The sequence below is a fragment of the Talaromyces marneffei genome, chromosome 3 (genome assembly GCF_009556855.1).
Source record: "Talaromyces marneffei chromosome 3, complete sequence".
NCBI classification, from domain to species: Eukaryota; Fungi; Ascomycota; class Eurotiomycetes; order Eurotiales; family Trichocomaceae; genus Talaromyces; species Talaromyces marneffei.
Window position 1 is genome coordinate 1359322 of NC_072350.1, and position 21220 is coordinate 1380541.

Here is a 21220-nt window from a genome sequence, read left to right on the forward strand (position 1 = left end):
TCCGACAATACAGTGGAGAAAGCTCAGACCGCTTTGTGATTGCCTGCAAAATTAGGAGCCAAAAATTATCCTCCTTTGACAAAGACTTCATTCTGGGACGCTCCCAATCAGTAGTTACACAGAACACCATATTTAACGAGACAATAGGCCTCATCATGTTGAGCCGCGCCTCCAGGCGATTCGTCGCCCTGAACCTTCCCTCAAGAGAAGCATCGCAAGCATCGCAAGCTTCTCGCCGTTTCCTATTCAACGATGCCTGTCCACGATCACAGCAATCGGCCATGAGCAGCGCACAATCACGACGGAAGACACTCCCTGTGACCCACGCATCTACGCAAATACGAACCGCATCGTTCTCTCAACGCGTCAGACGAACCTATCGCTCCGCAGCCCGCGACATCTGGCGCAAAAACCCAATCGTCCTGCCCTTCGCCATCATATCCATAATCGCCGCCGGCGCATTATCCACATACGTACTCGGCGTATTCTACACTCGAGCAGGCGAAGTCGAAGAAAAAGTCAACCGATTCCCACCCGCAGTTGCCAAAGAACTACGCAAAGCGCTATATTTTACAGAGATCATCCTGGAACCTCAAAAAGCATTGGAACATTACAAAGCAGCTTTACAGATTGCATTGGAGATGGATATGCACCCGTGGTCCGATGAGGTGGTAGGGATCAAACTTCAGATAGCAGATATGCTGATTAAAGCTGGATATCATGAAAAAGCCGCCGAGATGCTGGGCCGGATCGCACAGCAAGCTTACGAATGGGTCCTCAAGACAAGGGATAGATATATCCTTACGTTGCCAAAGGGCAAGACCGTCGTTGACCCGAATTTAAAAGAGATTGTGCAACCGGATGAAGAGAATAAACAATATGAGCTAGCCCTAACTGATCGAACACTCAAGAAAATCATTGGTATCTTTCTGCTTCTCGGTGAGCTGTTTGAGGACGAGCATATAAAAAATCCGGCAAAGGCATTCTCGACACGGAGAGCTGCGCTGGGGATTCTTACGGAGGAGATTGAGAATCGTCGACTTCGAGATCTTCCTCCCTTCGCTACCCCGGAGGAAGGAGACAATTGGATGATCGCCGACGAAGTTGGACACGTCATGTCTAATGTTGGTGAGACTTGGCTGCGTGCAGGGAGACCCGACAAAGCTCTGGAACTCCTCATGCCATCGATAACTATTTTGCGTGAGGTCGAGGGTAAAGATGTCAGCTGTCGACAGGTCGTTCTTCTCGCCAACATCGCAGCTGCAATGTTTGATCATACACCCACCCAGCAAGAAGATGGCAAGAAACAGCCCGTAGTCAGCGTTGAGCAGCAAATGGAATCCTCTCGAGCATGGGCCCTCAAGTCAATTGAAGTTTCCAAAATGGTGCAGGAAGATCTACGCGATGAGAGTTGTGATATGGGGTGTGCTGCAGCCGCAGACGTTCTTTCGGCCATTGCAGAATGGCAGGGAGCAGATGAAGAAGCTCGCAAATGGCTGCGTGAAGAGAAACGGTATTGTGAATCGGCGAATTATGCGGAGGGTGTCGAGAAGGCGGTTAAATTGCTGGCGCAGGTTGATCGCATTTCGAAGCAGCAGGCAAAAGCACATTAATTCCAAACTTCAAACATGTGTATACTAAACTACATACTCTCCCGCACATCATCCTTATGATTGTAGACTACAATGTACGGTGGGAAGAAAGTAAAATTTTTAATGTCTTTTTATTCTTGCATGATAATAAAACATCACATGGCGGTCATCGCTGGTCTCTCCTGAATAACCTTTTTCTTCCTCTCAAAAGGTAGATAGAGATCGAAGGGAAAAAGTCGGAGCAATTTTGTAAAAAAGCACGGATTTCTTACATCCCAACTCCGCAATTAACGCAATCTGAATTATTCATTTATGTTGCGCAAGAGACGGACTCTTGAACGGTAAAAAAAATTCTGGCTTTCATAATGCTCATCGCTTCATTCCATTTCCCTAGAACCCCGCCCCCTTTTTTCAAAAGAAACAGTCAATCAATCGGAATAGACAAATTGAATGTGGTATTTTTGATGAATGGTTTCGTTGCCCTTTTTCTACATTTTTCGCCCTTATTCAAAAAACCCATTTATGCTCGTGACATGACACCCCAAGCACGGATCTTGTTGTCGGTGTAACCAGCGAACAAAGTCTGACCATCAGCGCTCCAGGCCAAAGAAACACATTCTGGCTCACGGCTCTTCTTGCCCTTCTCAACATATTCGGGCTTGAGCTCATCAACCTTGCTCTTCTTCTCGAGGTCGAAGATGGTGATGCTGCTGCTGGTGGCGGCGCAGAGCCAGTAGCGGTTGGGGGAGAAGACGAGGGCGTGGATCTCGTCACCGGCCTGGAGGGAGTAGAGGTGCTTGGACTCGTTGAGGTCCCAGAGCATGGTGGTACCGTCCTTGCCACCGGAAGCGCAGAGGGATCCATCGGGAGAGATGGTGACGGTGTTGATGTATCCAGTGTGTCCGATGTGGTCGGTTTGAAGGCGGCAGGAAGCGAGTTCCCAGACCTGTAAACATCAGTATACAATGCGTTGACATGTTTTGTAAATTAGACGTATAATAATGCTTGGTGATCGATCAGGGCATAATGGTGTTGTTTGTCTCATGGCCACGAGGGCTCTGAAGTAGCAAATACGTTTGATGCAATACATCATTCGAATCGCAGGAAATTTGATATCTGGTATAAAAACAAAAAAGATGAACGTACCTTCACGAGCTTGTCCCAACCAGCAGAGACAATGACAGGGTTCTGGGGGTTAGGGCTGAAGCGGACGCAGGAGACCCAATCGGTGTGGCCCTTGTCGGTGATGGTGAACTTGCAGTCACCAAGGGTGTTCCAGAGCTTGATGGTACGGTCACGGGAACCGGAGACGATCTGACGGTTGTCGGCAGAGAAGGAAACTGAGAGGACATCGCCGGTGTGGCCGCTGAAGACACGGGTGGTGTTGCCAGTCGCAAGTTCCCACAAGCGCAGAGTCTTGTCCCAAGAGGCAGACAAAGCGTAGGCACCGTCCGAGGAGATAACCTATTGACCATACAATCAGCCTCATCTTCCAATGATACCCCCATCAAAAAATCTAGTCGAACATACACAGTCGGAGACGATGTGGGAGTGGCCCTCAAGGCTTCGCTTGGGGTAACCGTAGGCCTGGTCGTCGCGAGTCAAGTTCCAGACGATCAAGGTCTTGTCGCGACTGGCGGAAAGGAGCATGTTGGGGCTATTGACGAGGCCATCGCAATTAGCAAAACCGTTTTCCAGAACTTCGAGATTTCGCCGCGGGTCTGTTTTTTCTTACTTCTCAAGAGAGGTAGCCAAGCTGGTAACCCAGCCATTGTGGCCCTCAAGGGTTCCGCGAAGGATGAGCTGCTCAGCCATGATCAAGGTTTGGCGACGAAAAAAGAACCTTGAAACGGGGGAGAAAGGAGGAGAAAGACGACTGGAGGGCTATCTATATCGTTGGAGCGCTGCCGCTTCAGTTCTTGAGGAAAAAGGACGAGTAATCCGTAAGCGCACTAGTTCGGGGTTTGTGCCCTAGTAACAGCCGCCTAAGCGAGTTTCTTTTGGGCCTGGGGCACACTCCCACACCGCCTTCCATATATGGACTAGTGCTGTATATAGGTCCTCAGCAGAATTTACGGGCTTTGAAGCTTGCTCTTTTGCGTCTCCATCACCTCTAGTAGATTGATTGTTCTTCCATATATCAATTCCAAAAGTCAAGCCCAGAATGGATCAATGCCGCAGGCGTATCATGAGATTATGAAAACTACATGGTACACTCGGATATTGTAGTATACAATGACATATACAATGGGACTATGAGTCAAACACCTTCACATCTGGCATCCGACCCAGTCCACTGCCTCCTCGTTTCTTCTGCTTCGCAGCGTGAAATCCGACCGCACTCTTGTCCTGCACGTGCTGTCTCACCAAAGCTAAAATCTCCGATTCTGCCCATCGAGTAGGCACTGGACGATATGCAGGTTTGAATGCCCCAACTGTCTGCGCCCACTCTCCAGTCTTGCCCGCTCCCTGCTTCCATACTTCTGTCGGGGTATCTACCTTGACAGCAGAGCCGGAATCTCCACCTGAAGAGGAAGCAGTCTCTTCAGCCGCTTTGGGTTCTTGGGTAGCCCAGTAGTAAATGTCCCAATCGTTCTCGTCGAGGAATTTGTCGTATTGTTGTAATTGTTCCTTGGACATATTTCCGAGATATACATCGGCGAAAGTCGAGAGTAAAAGATCTGTCTCGAGGATGCCTCTCTTCCGGCTTTGATCTATTCGACAGTCAGTTTCGTATTATTAAGGCTTGCTTAACGATGACCTGACATACATAGTAACCTGGCCCGCATTGTGCTTGTATCTTCGCCTTGTCGTTTCAATGGCTCAACCTTGAACGTAATTCCCTCCATCTCTCCCACTTCCAATTCCGGCTTTTGAGCACCGGCTGTTTCTCTGCCGCCCGTCAAGTGTTCAAGCTTTCCGGTATATGGACCGGCTCGCTTATGGTTCGGGTTGACAATGCTCGGAAAATCTGGAGGAGAGCTAGGGAAGCGTTCGGTGGCACGAAGTGCTGATGCTCCGAAGACTCGACTTTGCGACTGCAAGGTCGGAAAGGCCTTGAAGCTATTCCGTGTTGCCGGTCGTAGAGACCGAATGAAGTGTGTGGCTGCCATTATATATGCAACTCCGTAGCAATGGATATAATCAATTGACTACGAGTTTTATCGAGTTGAGAAAGAGTTGAAGCTGATATTGTAAGCATTTGAAGAAACAAGCTTGACATCATATTGTTTTCCAATGTTTGCTCTGTTTGCATCGGTTATCTGGTGGGGCCTCGGCAAGCAAAAAGCAGAAGGACCAACTCCTTACCAGAACATCGAATTTATACAGCCTATCAGCGCATCAAAACCCCCTTAGGGACACGAGATCTGGAGATCGAAAGCTCGATCTTCAAATTCGATTGATAGGCTATCGAGTCCTATGGTTGTGTCCTCTTGAGCAAAGACGGCAACGCGTCGTTCACGCGTTGCGTGTAGTCGCATTGTGCGTCTTTTCGCGATTTCCATATTCACCCAACAATGTCATTTTTCCAGCGTTTGATCCAACGATTTACCGGAAGACAGGAAGTTGCGCCACCAGACAGTTACGAGAATGATCCAAAACTTGTGGAGGTCAATGTCAAAGGGGAGGATGATTTGGGCCCGGAAAGTGATATCTTTCTAGCGGAACATCCAGTTTTGAAGGACGATGCAGATTTGAATCATGGATTACAACCAGAAGACGGCGCAAACCCACAGGTTGATGCAACGGAGGACAGCCCAGTCTCTAACGACCTACGTTCAATCTCGAAGGACTGCATTGGCCCCCCTCGTGCAAATGTCTCGTCAATAGATGATAAACGGACGCCGCGCAAGTCAGAGACGGAGCGACTTTGCGACTCGGTATCTGGTTCCAAAGATGACACCGACAAAAGGAATAATGGTACTATCGCTGCGAGACCTATGGGTAGATCATTCTCCCCTACATTTGTTGAGCAGAGGTATGGATATATTCGATAACCGACCGTCATGATATTTGTGCTAACAGTTACAGGGACTCTCCTGAACTATTACCAGATTATGCTACACCCGAACCTCCTTCAACGTCCTTCTCAACAGATGTACTGAATGCATCTCCTACAATTGCCAGGAACGAGGCCCCTACAAGCGAAACCCTACAAAAACCCACCCTACCTTCGATCAATGAATTGATTTTCCATCAATCCCAGATAGCCGATCAGCCCCGTCTGCCATGGAAATGGACCCCTCTTGGTACAAAGACCAGAGAACACTACGAACCGACTGCAGTGGGCAAGTGGTGGTACATATGGGCTCAAGAAAATAGGGAAAATCTCCCTTTGATCAGCAACATTGGAAGGATAATGGAAACAGAGCTGGGACAACAGCGATTTGGCGCGGAACGATGCACACGATGTCAGATCGAAGGATTGGAGTGTTGGAACTACAGTGTGAACGGTACCTATCAAGTGTGTAATCCAGGCAGTGCGTGTGCTCGTTGTCGAGTGGAACCTATACATTACGGATGCAGTTTATCAAAACGGCGGTCGAGGAAAAGGAAAACGAGTCCCCCACCTCCTCCTGCGCCGCGGTTATTGCTACCAAAAGTAGGATATGGAGTGTATCAATATCCTCCAGTGGATACGGCGCCAGGGGCGGCGGCTGTTTAAGCAGATAACCCGATACATACCACAAAATGATACCCAAATCGCATTTGCTTTACGAAAATATAATATTCCAAACATAAACGGAGCTCGTCTTCTCTTATCTCATATCGTAAGCTAATCGTAGAGAGTACGCAATCTATTCAATGCGGAGTATGGAGATATGGTGACTCAGGTACATACTAGCTAGTGCGACATTGGGAATCCCTTCACGTGATCGCGACCATAGTTCCGGATGGATCTCCACCGAAACCACCTCAACATTTCGTTATTTTCTCTGGAAGCGAGACTGATACAGCGTACGATGATTTATCTCGGGATCGATCATACATAATAAACATCAACTGCTGAGGTTCCTGGGACGGCATATGTTTTTCTTGCGACCATAACAGCCGCATTTATACATTACTAGGTCACTATATACCGGCACTGCCAATCTCCCGCCCACTTGGCTCGGTTCTATGTATACTCATGGGCTCCACGCGTCAGAGATCGATACACCAGGCAAATGACCCGTAGTCGAGCTTGCGATCCGTGTGCTACGAGAAAAATAAAATGTGATCGTGGAAACCCATGCAAACGTTGTCATACTTTGGACATTCCCTGCACTACATCCCGAGCTCAGTCGAAGCCCGGTCCAAAGGGGCCATGGGCAGAAAAGCGGCGTTTGGCCCGTCTGCAGCAAAACGCCTTACAACACCCGACAAATCTGCCGGAGAGTCAATTTGTGCCTATCATTGCAGAGCAGCAACATGGAGATGGTGGCAGCAGTAGTAGTAGTAGCAGCAGCAGCAGCAGTACTGTGGAATCTCTATTGACTAATCACCAATTCACGCCAAGCCTACCAATCCCTTTGATCCAGCAATATCTGGATGTCTATCATGAACAATTGTATCCGACATGGCCGGTCGTTGACCGGGATGAAATGATTTTACGGATCCAAGATCCGGAAGATACAGAAGCCTATGCATTATGCACTGCCTTGACAGCGGTTGTCCTTGCGCATTTGAAATTCAATCCTGTGGATATCAGTCAAGTTTCCCACACAGTCGATAGTGGATGGGTGGCTGGAGAGTCAGAGCGAGCAAGGGCCTCCATTCGATATCACGAGAAGCCGAGTCTGGAATTATTACTTTCGTCATTTTTCCTGCATATATTCTACGCAAACCGTGGCCATGTCTGCAGGTCCACAGTTCTCATTCGTGAAGCTATTACATTTGCCCAATTCTTAGAACTGGATCAGGCCAAACACTACAAGCAACTATCCGAAAAGGAAGCTCAGTTACACCTTCGTATAATATGGATTCTGGGCATCACAGAACGGTATGCTCATCTGCTCTCAAGCTAAAACATAACCCGCTAATAGATTTTTCAGTGGACATACAACTCGATTCGACCTACCAAGGATCTTAAAATTAGATCCAGATTTACCACCACTAGAAACCCAGGATGTCCAGTCAGGCCTTGTGGCCTTTACAGATTTGTGTCAGCTCTTCCAGACATTTGGACGCGCCATGGACAGCGACATGTTACTTCGAACGTCAGACTTTTTCGTCGGCACCGATAACAAGTTACAGGAGAAGCGACAGTTGCAGTCAAAAACACAAGTCCAACGAGCTGATTTCCTCATTACTCAGCAATGGATGAGAATAATGGTGTGGAAGATGTCTATATTCCACATCAAGCTTTCTGTGAATTCAGATGACGAGAACCTCAGCATTTGCTTTCCCGAACGAGTGGCACAGATTGTGCTCATGTATTTGAATAATCTTTCTCGCAATATCATCGAGGCTCATGGTATAGGCATGGTAAGCTCACCAAGTCTATGGTTACTATTTATGAAAGCATGTTACTGAACAATGTCTAGCAAATGAAACTAGCAGACGTAGCAATATCCCTCGCAGACATGCTATCCTGCATACCATGGGTCTCCGAACGCCGCCAAGTCATGAAAGTCGGCCCAGGCGATATGGTCTGCCACATCGCTGAACTCTTAGCCTCATTGCGCGGAAACGTAAATCCACGAATGGAAATATTATTTGAGAAGCTTTCTTCTCGAGGATGGGGCTGTTCTCCGAGAATAATGCCGACTAGTGACATTACTTTCGAGTCTCTACCGGCTACTACCTCCACCACAACCACGACTACAACAATGATCCTCCCTATACGGCGGGTTGAAGATATCTCCGATGAAGTAGCGGAGGAGAACAATGACGATTACGACAATTACGTGAAACGGACAATACTGTATACACCAACGGGCTACTGATTTCCATCTTAGCGGTGACCTATTTGCATGAAATTACCATGTGAGACTTATACTCATGTCTTTATGTCCCTGATCATCCCCTATATATACTAAATTGGCAATGTATTCGGTTTTGATGCCATCTAGCATAGCATTATGAGCACTTACATCTGCACACTTGAATAACGGCTATCATTCTCATTTCTAACATTGAAAGCAGTTTATACAATCTAGATATGATACCTCTTATATCATGATATGTACATATATATACTGGAAGCCAGATATGACATTCAAAATATTAAACCTTCAAACAGTTGTCGAATCATGAACGAAAACTTAACACATGTGCATACCCATCATCTCGGGCATAACAGGATCGTCTAAACCCGGAATATCATCGAAATTCTCTAATTGCCAAAAGGCTCTGCATCCCGCAACAAAATGCTGCGAAATATCCGTAACCGCCTCCTCAACCATGGGCGCAAAGCAGAGACGAATATACTGGAAAGCGCGACCACGCATGGCCTCCGTAGAGGCAAACATTGTGCCGGGGGCAGAAAGGATCAAAAATGGTTTCTTGAGCAGGAAGAACCATAGAGCCGTGCACACTTTTTCAGCGCCGTAGATTTCGAGTAGAGGGTGGGTGTCGTAGCGGATCTTGACCCAGAGGAACATACCGGCTAGCGGCCAGTCGAATTCGTACATGGGCACTTTGTTGATGACGGACCAGCTGTCGAGGCCGCTGGAGCGTCTGTGGGCGGCGGGTTTGTCGATGGCGACGGTTCGGCCTTCTTCGAGAACGCTGCACATGTCGTGCACGCGGCGCTCGTAGGCGTCTCGGAGTCCGGCGAGCCATTGGACCCATCCGTCTAATGTCCAGCCAAGGCCGTCTTTATCAGCTGCTTTACGTGTTGTGGCAGGTGAACCTTGCTGTTGTAGAAGCAACTGTGCAACCATGACCTGGACGAAGCCTGAAGCTTGCTGAGTTGAGACCTCGGTGATGCGCGCAATACGCTCAACAATAGCTGGTTGCGCAGTGAGCCAGCCGAGACGACAACCGGGGGCAATGGTCTTGGAGAAAGTATCTAGACGGACGACACGGCCATCAACATCAATCGACAAAAATGACGGCACGAGACTGTCTAAGAACTCATAACCGGAAGATCGACCATGTGCGTTGTAGTTGCGGTTGAACAGATCAGCCCGTACGGCAGCTTCTCCGCGATATTTGGCTGCATGTTCTCGCGAAGATGGGAATTGGAGGTTCCAGTATGGTTCATCTTCGATTATGATTATGTCGTATTTCTGACACAAGGAGTAGATTTCCTTGCGACGCTCAATGGAGGTCGTGCTGCCAGTGGGATTTTGGCCGAGGCTGTTCTCGGTCAATACCTGTAGCTTACATACTTATGGCAGGTGTAGGGGAAGACTTACGTCACGGTATACATCAAATGAGGGCGTTTTCCCTGACTAAAGTCCCAATTGTCAAGCACATCTGCCAATCCTCCTGGTCCGGATGCTTTCATTCCATCGGCGTCCACGCCAACTGTAACGACGTTCAGACCACGAGGTTCAACTGTCTGCACAGCATTCATATAAGCAAACTCCTCAAAGAGGACACCTTCCTTATCTCTGATCCAATCCTTGGTCTTATTCCAAGGATTAGTGAAAGCCTCAACGGCCTTGGCAAGTCCATCCGTCGAGCCGCATGTCATTATAATTTCGGGTCCTTCGGCATACGGTACGTTCGGATGAAGATGATCGCGAGTAAATTTGCGAATAAATGCAGCCAAGGGTGGATAACCTTCAGCGGTACCATATTGAAGGGCCGTGGCCAAGTCAATCTTTTTGAGGATGTCGGTTGTATCCTGGGTCTTGGGAACGGTCACATGCCATTCTGCCGGCTTACTGCTTTTTCCTTTTGAGGATTTTGGTTCGTCGAATCGAGATGGGTGTGCGGCTGCAGCTTCGAGAGTGTCGTAGGGGAAATATGATTCGTGGGGCAGGCCTAACACAATATGCTTAATCCAAGGTCACACAAGACGAGGCGGATCACCTACCACCGGCCACATTCTGCATTCCAGGAATCTGGAACCATTTGTACAGTCCCTTCACATTACTACTTTGTCGGTTCTTGGTGGTCTGCGAAAAGTGATGCGATAAATCCAAGGGAGGACGTTGGGTACTCCGAAAGTCTTGTCGTTGAGCCATCTCGTTGTCAAGTTATTGATATAATCTTCGGCCGATATGCAAGCCACTCGTGCCGAACTGTTGGGATGCTTTCGGATGAGTGTATCTACCGTTAGATCCTGATGGATAAGGATGCAAATAGCTAGTTCGGATGTCGTGATCGATGATAGTATCCTCACATCTGTCAGACTGGGGTTGATATGATTAATTAAGTAGTTAGTGGTCTAGTTAACCAGTTAGTCAGAACGAGGATTCTTATCTCAACTCACATTATTAATTCATAATAACTTACCTGACAACAAGTGACAAGAGTACATCGGCGGGGACTGTACTCGTAATACGGATAGATTACGGAGCCCCGTACAATCAAAAAGCTTACCTAGATTCATAATTGGCCAATCAGACTGCATATAGATTCCCACTCTTACATTCAGAAACGAGCCATACGAGGCAACCAGCGGCCTTCAGACACCGCTCGTCAGCTTCTTATCTCTGTCAAATTGTCAGTCTTCTGGGAAAGCTGCAGTCCAATGATATACTCCGATCATGTCGAACTAGGCCGTTTTGATCCGTCGGATTTTTCAGGTATTGTAACCGTCATGGTGTATTAACAAAGATATGTAAGCAATTTATATTGACTTCAAGTTAGTGACAATGTATAGGCTTAATAATGTACTTTTTCTTTAGTTAACTAACTAACTAGATGTCAACATGTTCATACCCTCACCATCGAGGATAATCACTACAAAAGAGAAGAAGCCAGCCAGGGAGACAGACACCAGTGCGGTGTGGATTCTCTAAACCTATCGCTGATGTACCTCATGAAGGCAATTTGGGTGGCTCCAATGGTCTTGAGTTATGGCGAAGAGAAATCGTGATTAGAACAACAAAACAAGCTACCGGATGTGGCTGTTGCCTGTATCGGCGGTAGCAGCCATGCTATAGGGATCTTCTATCCGTTTATTGATCTGCCAAGTGTGAATGAAGCCTCCGAGCGTCGAAACCGGGGGTGATGGTCTTGACTCGAAGCATGCTGCTACTCTGACTGGCGACACTAAGGGAGCCTTGCATGAGAGTAGGACATATATGTTGCAGGATCAGCACGGGCAGATACAAGACACCTATTTTATATTGGGTAGTCTGGACAATGCGGGGGTTGGGTGAATAAATTTACTACTTTGGGTAGACATCAATTGATATGTGCTTTGATAACTTACTGGACAGGGCAGGGCTTAGGTTCTGGAAAGACTCGGGATAGGCCAGAATGAATAAAAGTCCTGAATAGTTCCGGCCAGCAGAACTTACCAAAACAATGTTTCTAATGCTTTTGTGATGTTGACTACATATGAAGAAGTCTTCCGAACACCTTTTCACCTCTTACTGTACTGTGTCTGAAAAGTCCAAATGTTGGCTGGCTGACAGGCTTAGACGACAAATTTTTACGAACATTGATCCTTGTACCCCCCGTCAGCGCCAGTGCATTAACTACATAGCGCACCATCAGATCAGCTTTCCCAGTCACCCGAATTTGAGGCGTGGCTTGCGAGCTTATCCCCGGAAACATCTACTTTATGAGGAGCTGAAGAACCCATGTTCGTGACAGTGCGCTGATCCTTTTAACTACTTGATCTGGCCCATGCCACCCACCTGTCAGGCCGCTGTCAATTTTTAATCTTCATAGTACGTAAATGCACTCTTGACTACTGCTTTAGCTGTGATTGGGAATCAATATGCAGCGGATTCCGCTTGACTCGGATCTACGAATGGGAGAGCCAGGCATTATTTCAATTGACCTACCACGGCCTGCGATGGATGGAAGGATCAGACTGACTTGAAAATGGGACATATCAATATACATGTGCAGCTCGTATATGCTCTGTTAGATCCCGCCTCCTTCGCTACCACTACCTTAGGCAAGTACCTGAGCACTTCTCATTGTACTAAATCAAATCATCTAGTATGCGGGCTACCTTTGGACCTAGTTGATTATCACAATATCCTCAAATGATTACTCCACCAGCTCGGTATGAATTTCCATTCCACGTTTGCTACAGTAGCATCTTGTGGAATGGCAGGTGGTTGTTACGGGGAGACTCCATTCTTGTCACATGCAAAGACGAGAAAGGTACCTTCAGAAGAAACAGACGTCTATATAAAGATGGGCCCTCCTAAGAGAAACAAATCACCACAGAATAGCCCTAGCCCTAAGATAACCTTAATAATAATGTATGTTATACATCTAAACTATGCTTGCACAATACTACATAGGATCACGGAAGAACTATTTCCCGAGAACTATCATGTGATACTATCCGGCCAATCACCCAATGAGACGTAAACGTGAAGACGGAGCTCTGATTGGCTGGAGCCCTGCCGGATTTACCGATGATCCATCCGGCTTCACCTGAGACCGACCTTCATAGTTACTCCAGCCCTATATTTGATTCCGCCCTCTACTGTAGTATGCTCGGTTTTTTCGTACAGCGTTAGCAATTGGCATCGATTCTGTTTTTAACTTTACACGCTAGTCATTGTCTATGAGTGCTTGGTAGTCCATCCTCCTCAGCAACGAGTCCTAGCGTTCAGATGCATTCTTTCCTACAATATCGCTATTAGACATGATTGAGAGTCGCAATGATGAAGAGCGAGCCATCTATGTTGCTCCTCCCTTGACTGAGGATGGAATTATAGATGAGGAGCATGATAATACGCTACCGCATGTCCTCAGTGTCGAAGCCAACGACCAGGAAGCTGATGGCACAAGCTTTCGTATGCCGGTCTGGCTAAGAGAATCATCGTCTTCTTTTCAATGGCGCTGGATTCCTCTTCCACTGCGCAAGGCTGGTCGGGCCACAGCTCGTTGGGTCAAAGGTCCGGATCCGCCTCATGACTTGCTGTTTCAGCCATTGTTTCCAAAGTTCCAGGAGATACCTGTGAGGTTTTTGGATACATACGCTCCTAGAAAGGCCCACAAAGTGGTTTTGCTTCTTTTTGTATATTTTATGTGGCTATTGCCATGGTTTCTTATTATTCTCAAGGCCAACACATCCGGCAATATTGAAGGCTATGGTCGTCCGCAGGTCATATCATGTGTATCAAGCTTTTGGTAAGTGCAGCAGCTGTATTGGGTTGACTTTCATATCTTGGCACAGAAATACTAATTCATAGTGTAGGTCTCCTGGAAATAGATGTGGGTTGAATGGAAATGACTGCCGGCCTTTTGATGCTTCTCATTTCGCATTCCGTTGTCCGGCTAATTGCAAATCGGCCATCCTGCAACAAGAGAGAACCGTTGGCAACCAGACACTCAACTACCAATCCCTTGTTGTCGGTGGACCAGAGCCGGACTCTTCTGAGCCTGGTATCTATCGAGCAGATAGTTTCATTTGCCAAGCTGCAATCCATGCAGGTGTCGTTAGCGATGCAAGCGGTGGTTGCGGTGTTATGAAACTACATGGCGTCGCACATTCATTCACATCGTCTATTAGAAATGGAATAACCTCAACTGGGTTCCCATCTACATTTCCAAAATCCTTCTATTTTCTTCCACTCACGGACTCACAAGCTACATGTCCTGCCGACCCACGATGGCCATTGCTCGGGATCACCGTTGCTGCCGTCGCTCTGATCAGTATTTTTACACTGTCATCTGGTGTTTTCTATTTTAGCACCTTCGGGTTGCTCATTCTTCATGTCGGCGTGGTCTCTGACCCTCCATACTTCCCCTCACTTGCAGAACTATTCTCCATCTTGCTATCGCGTCTGCTTCCGGCATCATTTATAGCATACGTTCTCTATCTCTACGCTGCCCGTCCACTTTTGCATCGGGTATCACATCCGGGATACCAAATCGAAAAGACAATACTTTACTTGACTCCTGCATTTATCGGTGCCTTGAACAATTACACATTCGCTCTTTGGATACCCCTTCAGCGTCTGACACCGCACGACTTGGAAAACCAGCCTGGTGCAAAGACTGCACTTGCAACGGTCGTTTCTATCATTATCATTATTGTGCTAAGTCAAGCATGGCTGATTCGCCAAGCAGGCTTAATGCCGAAATACTTGAAGGTGTACATATCATTTGTGGCCATCCTTCTCTTCTTGCTGGCATTACCTGGCCTCCGCCTTCGAATTCACCACTACATCCTGGCAATGTTGCTCATGCCAGGCACAGTAATTCCAACCCGTATATCTTTCATTTACCAAGGGCTGCTTTTGGGTCTGTTTGTCAATGGTGTTGCACGATGGGGATTTGCTTCTATTGTCGAAACCCCTGCAGCTTTAGGTGAAGATCCTACTGGCCCTGGCGGATGGTGGGGTGCTTCATATCCGAACATTACCAATGCATCTGTCTCTATTCATCTCGACAATCCGTCTTCGATGCACCCACTGTACAACGCCGTGACCGACAGTGACTTCGCCTACCGCGGCAATGGAAATATCACGTTTCGGCTCTGGGAGCGGGAACGTATGGAGCGTCTCGGTGTTGATGGTATCAGCGTCCTATTGAATGACGTCGAGCGCTGGAGGGGCTATCTAGATGAAGATCGAAAAGGGAAGTTTACATGGCGTCGAGAAGGACATCGCGGCTTGGAGCTCGTCAACTACGGCCTTGATAACCTCGATCTACAAGACGTTGACGACGGTGAAGAATCCAACGATGGCATGCTATCCTTCACAGTCCTCAATGATGAATTGCATCCGGGATCTATGATTGAGCAAGCAAGAGATGAAGACGAAGACAAGCCCCAAGATTTGTTCTTCCGTTTTGCGTTTTTGAGAGGCTCTGAAGCTGGCCATTATGGAGGAGCAGGCGTCTGGCTTAGGGATGGAAGATGGATTGATCCTCCGCCACAACAGAAGCAGGATCCATAATTCTTTTTATGCAATATATACCTTAGATATGTATTTATGTGATATGATATACGATACGCAAATTTCTATTTGATAAATGCCATCATGTACAGTATAGAGACAGATCATGCCGCCTCATAAATATACAACGTACTATTATGCTGATCCGGCATAAACCACACCCTCAACTTCCCGTCCACAACCTGCACATCCACCGGATTCTCCGTAAGCGAAACCCCCAAATCACTCGTCAATGTAATCGGCACTTTCCACAGCGGCAACATCGTCTGTAGGTCAACAAGCGCCAATCCACCCAGACTCAGTTGACCAAACGTGCCTACACCGCCGCAGAGCATCACAGGCCGGACGGGGTTGAAGTCACACCGTGACCACCAACCAGCCTGGGCGAGAAGGAGGTTTGGCATGGCGTGATGGCCGAGATATTTACAGTCTTGGTAACCGACATAAAAGCTGGGATTGGGCACTTCACGTCGTGGGGGTGTGAAACCCGGAATCGCGGTGAAGCCCTTGGGATACCTATCAAGCGACCAAGTCGTCGCATTTGCACCGTTCCAGTTTAGAGTCACGAGTTCATTGGTGATGGTATCATGCACAATGCCGCCGTTATGATCGTCATGGCGAAACAAGCGCGTAACCTCTAGATTCAACGGATCGATCCGCGCAATCGTAGCGGTGCTATTAGGCCGATACTGAGCAAGCGCAATCCACACATAGCGACCATCATAGTCAATCCCCCCGCCGTGATACTCAATATCACCGGCTGAGGTCAAAGATGCATTCGCAATCCGTTTCCCGTCAAGGTCATAAATGAGCATATGCGAAAACCCAGCGCCGGCGGTACGGTCGGTGCCGTTGATGGTTTTGTTATACTTCACTGTTGGGGATGTGTATTGGTTGGAAGTTACAAAGAGGCGCTCATCGCCTACACGCACCATGCCCTCGGGTTCGCCGGTGTCGCCTTCCATTTTGATTTTGGAGATTAGGGTCCATGTTGTTGAGCCTCTGAGTGATAAGAGGTTTACGATGTCCCTGCCATCTGTTGTGCTGTGAGATTCCGGGAGTTTGTTTCCTGGTAGGAAGCTTTCGTTGCGGTAGATGGTGATGTTGGATGAAGATATTGCGCTGGCTGAAGCTGCCAGAGCAGTCGCAAGGAAAATTGACGCACGCATGTTTATCTTAAGAGGTGTGAGTATCTGAGACATGCCGGAATACCACTGGACGAAACATGTCGTTATATAATCGCCATAGAACAGTTGCTAAATGAGGAAATTACTAGATTCCTGGTTAGGATAAAGATAGTCGGTGGAGTAGCACTACCACGTTGTGATGAGCAGGGATGTTATTCGTGGCTGATGTTTTAGGGCTCACTCTGCTAATTAGATAAGACATCAAATAGGTGGATAAGACGGCAGAGTTGAGTGGGTAACATGGAATTTGAGATTTCTCTTCGGTAAATCAAGACAGAATGATGGTTGAGATATTCATGGCCGTCGTCTTGTGAAGCGGAAAGAAGACGTGGAGGAAGAGAGGCAGAGGAGTTACCTTTCAGCAGCGTTGTATTTGATTTACCCATCGTTACTTCCTTATCAAAGAAATCTGAGCTGCCTCTGGCGCCCTCACGAGTGTGATTCTGTTCTCTACGTTTATACTGAAAAGGCTCAAGGTCGAATTGTTGTCAAAGTGGTATTTCATTCTGGCAATAAAGATCGATCACACGTATCAACAGTAAACCTTCACCGTGCCTGAAGGAACAATTAGCGGTCTGTAGGTCAATAGAAGTATGCGATATGATTATGAACTTACCATCGGCACAGGCGCCGGCCCAACACTGCCCTTTCTCATTCCACGTGACGCAACTTACAACCTTGACACCTTCTCCAGCTGGTACTGTCGTGATAATTTCACCGCTGAGAACATCCCACGCGAACACGGCCGCTTGACTCGCGTTTCCCTTGGTCTCCATTTCTGCAGGTTCACTTCCGCTCAAGACGACGGCATCCCCTTTGGCAAACACAGACCGTAGTCGAAGCGATTTGTTCACATACTTTTCTCCAAATTTGCCTGCCTGCGTCTCGCCGCCGTAGGCTTTCAGCAGTTTCCCATCGGTACGGTCAAGCATGCGGATCTTGCCGTCCAAGCTGGAAACAAGGATAGCATTGCCGTCGGCGGAACATCGCACACTGGTGACGGGATGGGCGATAACGTCTACAGTAGTACGGCCCATACGCAGATCGTATATTCGGACTCGCCCATCGTAGCTTCCGCTGGCAATTGAATAAGTGGGCATATGGACGTGCAGTGAGGAGACGGTATCGGACGCTTCGGTCAAGCTTTGGATAGGCTTGTAGGAGTTGGATTTTGAGTCCCACAAATTGATTGTAGTATCCGCGCTTCCTGACATACGATCAGATTCTATTCGCAGTTCGTATAATCGTATCCTGATTTTGACCTACCTGAAACGACGACCGAATCTCCTTCGCCGGCAAATTGCACAGCTTCAACACGGCTCGAGTGGCCTGCCCATCTCCTCACAGTAGATCCTTGTTCAACGTCCCAAAGAAAGACTTGTCTATCTCCTCCTACACTGGCGAATCGCGAGTTATCCGCGCTCACTGCAATATCAAGGACCGAGTACCCATGCGCCTCGTACTTTTGGATGGGCCGGGTAGTTTCGACGAGTGACTGAGTTTCGGAGCTTGGAAGTGCTCGGGACAGGTGTATGGCTCGGTCGGTTGAGCCCGTCAGGACATACGTTCCAGGAGAACTCGAAAATGTCACCGTATTGACGGGGCCTAGAATTTTACAGTCAGTGCTGGATGCTGGGTGTTGTACAACAATGATGACTTTACCATTGTGAGTCTTGAGAGTATGGACATGGCGAGATGGGAACTTCCGGTTGAAGGACATCCGGAGAGTGATTTAGGATCGAAGTTCTGTTATGATGACATATCTTCCAGCTCAATTGACGTCGACTGGTGAAGTGCAGGCAGTCCAGTATTCATGGAGAGTTGTTGGGAGATGCAAACCTGCTCACAAGGCCTAAAAGTTTAGTTAGTTGCGGGGTGGATTGCTTGCGGGAGCTTAGACCATCTAATTTTATTCGAGATGATCAAAACCAGCATTCTTCTTGCGATTGTCACTTCTCTGTATATTTTTTATCCTTTGGAAACTCCACACCGAGTATTTCTCTCCATTCTTTGTTATCCTGTCTTATACCAATATGTATGACTATCCGATTCTGTACGGTCGAGCCAGTGTGTTTTTCCACTTTTACTAGGGTTATGTAGGTATATGGACCTACAAGCTACCTAACTACATGTTATTCAACGAACAGCCCAGAGATAATTGTCCATGGAAAAATATTAAATAACCTGAATTTGCAAGCTACTACTCAAAGGAAGGGATATTACATAGCGCGCAAGCAGAAACCATTACTCAACGACATCATGAGAACAAAAAGAATCATCGACTCACCCTAGCCCGGGTTTGTCTGGCCCAGGATAATGAGTACTTTTTGTTCGCTCACTCAAGATAAAACCAAAGAAACAGTAGGGTAGTCACGAATACGAAACGAAAATGTACACCGCACAAACATAGTCTCGAATTTTGGTATCACTCTTCCAACCTCTAACGACGACCGCTTCGGGCGGAACCCTGCATCTGTTCCATTTCCTGTTCGAGTTGCTTGATACTATTGAAGAGTTAGCAGAATTGTTCTGGATACAATTGGGGGGAAGAACATACGCGGCGTGGGTGGCCTCCAGATCTTTGTTGAGGCGGTCGCGCTCGGAGATAAGCTTCTGCTCCCACTGTCTGAATCGTTGTTCTTCGACCTTGACTTGCTCGGTGAAACGCTTGCGGAGGTTCTCTTCCTCCTCCTTGAACTTGGGGTTGTCCAACTTGCGTGGACGAGCTTCTCCGAACTTCCGCGTCTCCATCTGCTGGGCACGATATGCCTCGTAGTGAGACTCCTCGGTGGTGTGGATGAGGTCAAGCATGTGGGTACGGATGAGGATTGATCGAAGCTTCTTGAAGTCGCAGTGGTCCTCATTCTCGACTTCGGCAACACCCCAAGCGTACTGACGGCCCTTTACGACCTTGCCTTCGTTGTTCTTGACGTCTTTCTCGGAGCCAATGACGGCGAATGGCATGGCAGCGGACAGGCTGCGTGCGTGAGCGGCAGCATGTTCGTCGTCCTCCTCAACGGGTGGCTGGTAGATTTGGATACCCTGAGAAGCAACAACAGCACGAACCTAGATAAATTTAGTACGAGTTTCACACAGACAGATTCTAGATAACCTACCCTCTGCTTGAAACGAGCCAAATCGGATGGGCTGAGAGTGTCGGCCTTGGCAATGACGGGAATCAAGTTCACACGGGAGCTCAAACGCTTCATAACTTCAATGTCGAGGGGTTTCAAAGTGTGACCAGTAGGACGGATAAAGTAGAGACAAGCATGAACACGGAGATCGATCTTGTCCGTTCGGCGGGGTTGTTGCTCCTGCAACATATATGACTCATGTTGGTCGTCGAGGAATTCGATAATGGGTTGCCATGAATCGCGGTTGTTGACATAGTCACCGAATCCAGGAGTGTCGATAACAGTGAGACGGACTGGAAGATGACAGATTCATAAGCATATGCCATAGTATGACCAAGTATGTCAATGAGCATGTATCATACCTTTGAAGAACTTCTCCTCCAATTCTGCCTTTGTGATCTCAATTTCAACAGTCTTATCGATTTGTTTGGCGTGGCGCTTCTTGTGGTCTGCGTAGTTTTTGATTGTAGTTGAGAAAAGTGTGTTGATGAATGTAGTCTTTCCTAAACCCGACTCGCCAGCAACCTATATTACTGTTGGTAAATGTTCCTCCTAATTGCATGTTCCAAACAATACGAAGGACGTACCATAATCGTGAAAGCTGCTCCGCGCTTTGCGACAATTTTATGACTGCGAATTTCCGTCAATAAGAGCTCGAACCTTTGCCATCTTGTTTCTAGAAGTGCATGCATTGACATACCGCTGGTTAGGGAGCTAGAGAGACGAATTGGGTCAGCAATCGCCCATACATCCTGAGAACCGATGAACAAAATGTGCCATGACTTACATTGGCAATGCCAATAGGCGAGGCGTTCTCGGTTGAAGTAGCCATTATTCACAAAGATGTAGTCTTTCAAGGTGTCGAGAGTAGTCAATACTATTTGAGACCAAACAACCAAGCACAAAGAATGAATGGGAGCAGGAGAGCTGACAGTGGAAGATGATGAGAAAACGATCAAGGATAGAGAAAGGGGATGGATGAAAAGGGACTAGCAAGGAGACTAGCTGTAGTTGTGTCTGGCTGCGCTGATCCAGTCTGCGTCTTTCGTTGTGGTCGTTGCGGTCTGGTGTTGGAGTTGGAGCCCCTGAACTGCTCAGTGGAGTCTACGTGGCAGGTTACTAACGTCGTACACGGCTAGAGGGACGCTGAGGGAGCAAATGAGCCAATCATAGCTCGTGCAGCTAAGTTAGTTCGGGAAGGCAGAGGCCCCGGACTGCACTTATCTTAACTAGGCTTAGTGCTTCTTTCGGAACGGATTAACTGTTGCTTATCGTTCCGACGCCGAAGAAAAGCTTCAAAAAATTAATGGCGGAGGGGAGGTCTTTCC

At 47.6% G+C, this 21220-nt stretch overlaps 10 protein-coding genes across 10 annotated transcripts; 4 read left to right on the forward strand and 6 right to left on the reverse strand.

Annotated features, from left to right (window-relative positions):
- Positions 1-155: 155 nt before the first annotated feature.
- EYB26_004232 (uncharacterized protein) lies at positions 156-1613 on the forward strand (the record flags this gene model as incomplete). The annotated part of the gene is made up of 2 exons (XM_054263526.1): positions 156-658; positions 730-793. The coding sequence occupies 2 exons, from the start codon at positions 156-158 to the stop codon at positions 791-793; spliced, it is 567 nt and encodes a 188-aa protein (XP_054119501.1).
- Positions 1614-2112: 499 nt separating this feature from the next.
- On the reverse strand, positions 2113-3407 carry EYB26_004233 (uncharacterized protein; the record flags this gene model as incomplete). Its single annotated transcript, XM_054263527.1, has 4 exons — positions 2113-2538; positions 2739-3056; positions 3123-3249; positions 3328-3407. 4 exons carry the CDS (start codon positions 3405-3407, stop codon positions 2113-2115), a joined length of 951 nt encoding a protein of 316 aa, XP_054119502.1.
- Positions 3408-3845: 438 nt separating this feature from the next.
- On the reverse strand, positions 3846-4705 carry EYB26_004234 (uncharacterized protein; the record flags this gene model as incomplete). Its single annotated transcript, XM_054263528.1, has 2 exons — positions 3846-4306; positions 4363-4705. The coding sequence occupies 2 exons, from the start codon at positions 4703-4705 to the stop codon at positions 3846-3848; spliced, it is 804 nt and encodes a 267-aa protein (XP_054119503.1).
- A 405-nt stretch (positions 4706-5110) lies between these two features.
- EYB26_004235 (uncharacterized protein) lies at positions 5111-6258 on the forward strand (the record flags this gene model as incomplete). The annotated part of the gene is made up of 2 exons (XM_054263529.1): positions 5111-5571; positions 5625-6258. 2 exons carry the CDS (start codon positions 5111-5113, stop codon positions 6256-6258), a joined length of 1095 nt encoding a protein of 364 aa, XP_054119504.1.
- Positions 6259-6760: 502 nt separating this feature from the next.
- On the forward strand, positions 6761-8521 carry EYB26_004236 (uncharacterized protein; the record flags this gene model as incomplete). The annotated part of the gene is made up of 3 exons (XM_054263530.1): positions 6761-7575; positions 7628-8060; positions 8120-8521. The coding sequence occupies 3 exons, from the start codon at positions 6761-6763 to the stop codon at positions 8519-8521; spliced, it is 1650 nt and encodes a 549-aa protein (XP_054119505.1).
- A 318-nt stretch (positions 8522-8839) lies between these two features.
- EYB26_004237 (uncharacterized protein) lies at positions 8840-10714 on the reverse strand (the record flags this gene model as incomplete). Its single annotated transcript, XM_054263531.1, has 3 exons — positions 8840-9878; positions 9938-10511; positions 10564-10714. 3 exons carry the CDS (start codon positions 10712-10714, stop codon positions 8840-8842), a joined length of 1764 nt encoding a protein of 587 aa, XP_054119506.1.
- Positions 10715-13311: 2597 nt separating this feature from the next.
- Positions 13312-15571, forward strand: EYB26_004238 (uncharacterized protein; the record flags this gene model as incomplete). Its single annotated transcript, XM_054263532.1, has 2 exons — positions 13312-13799; positions 13867-15571. The coding sequence occupies 2 exons, from the start codon at positions 13312-13314 to the stop codon at positions 15569-15571; spliced, it is 2193 nt and encodes a 730-aa protein (XP_054119507.1).
- A 104-nt stretch (positions 15572-15675) lies between these two features.
- Positions 15676-16740, reverse strand: EYB26_004239 (uncharacterized protein; the record flags this gene model as incomplete). The annotated part of the gene is made up of 1 exon (XM_054263533.1): positions 15676-16740. The coding sequence occupies one exon, from the start codon at positions 16738-16740 to the stop codon at positions 15676-15678; it is 1065 nt and encodes a 354-aa protein (XP_054119508.1).
- Positions 16741-17290: 550 nt separating this feature from the next.
- Positions 17291-18478, reverse strand: EYB26_004240 (uncharacterized protein; the record flags this gene model as incomplete). Its single annotated transcript, XM_054263534.1, has 4 exons — positions 17291-17313; positions 17375-17965; positions 18025-18363; positions 18421-18478. The coding sequence occupies 4 exons, from the start codon at positions 18476-18478 to the stop codon at positions 17291-17293; spliced, it is 1011 nt and encodes a 336-aa protein (XP_054119509.1).
- A 720-nt stretch (positions 18479-19198) lies between these two features.
- EYB26_004241 (uncharacterized protein) lies at positions 19199-20724 on the reverse strand (the record flags this gene model as incomplete). Its single annotated transcript, XM_054263535.1, has 7 exons — positions 19199-19262; positions 19316-19824; positions 19875-20185; positions 20255-20417; positions 20480-20522; positions 20593-20606; positions 20680-20724. The coding sequence occupies 7 exons, from the start codon at positions 20722-20724 to the stop codon at positions 19199-19201; spliced, it is 1149 nt and encodes a 382-aa protein (XP_054119510.1).
- Between the last annotated feature and the right edge of the window lie 496 nt (positions 20725-21220).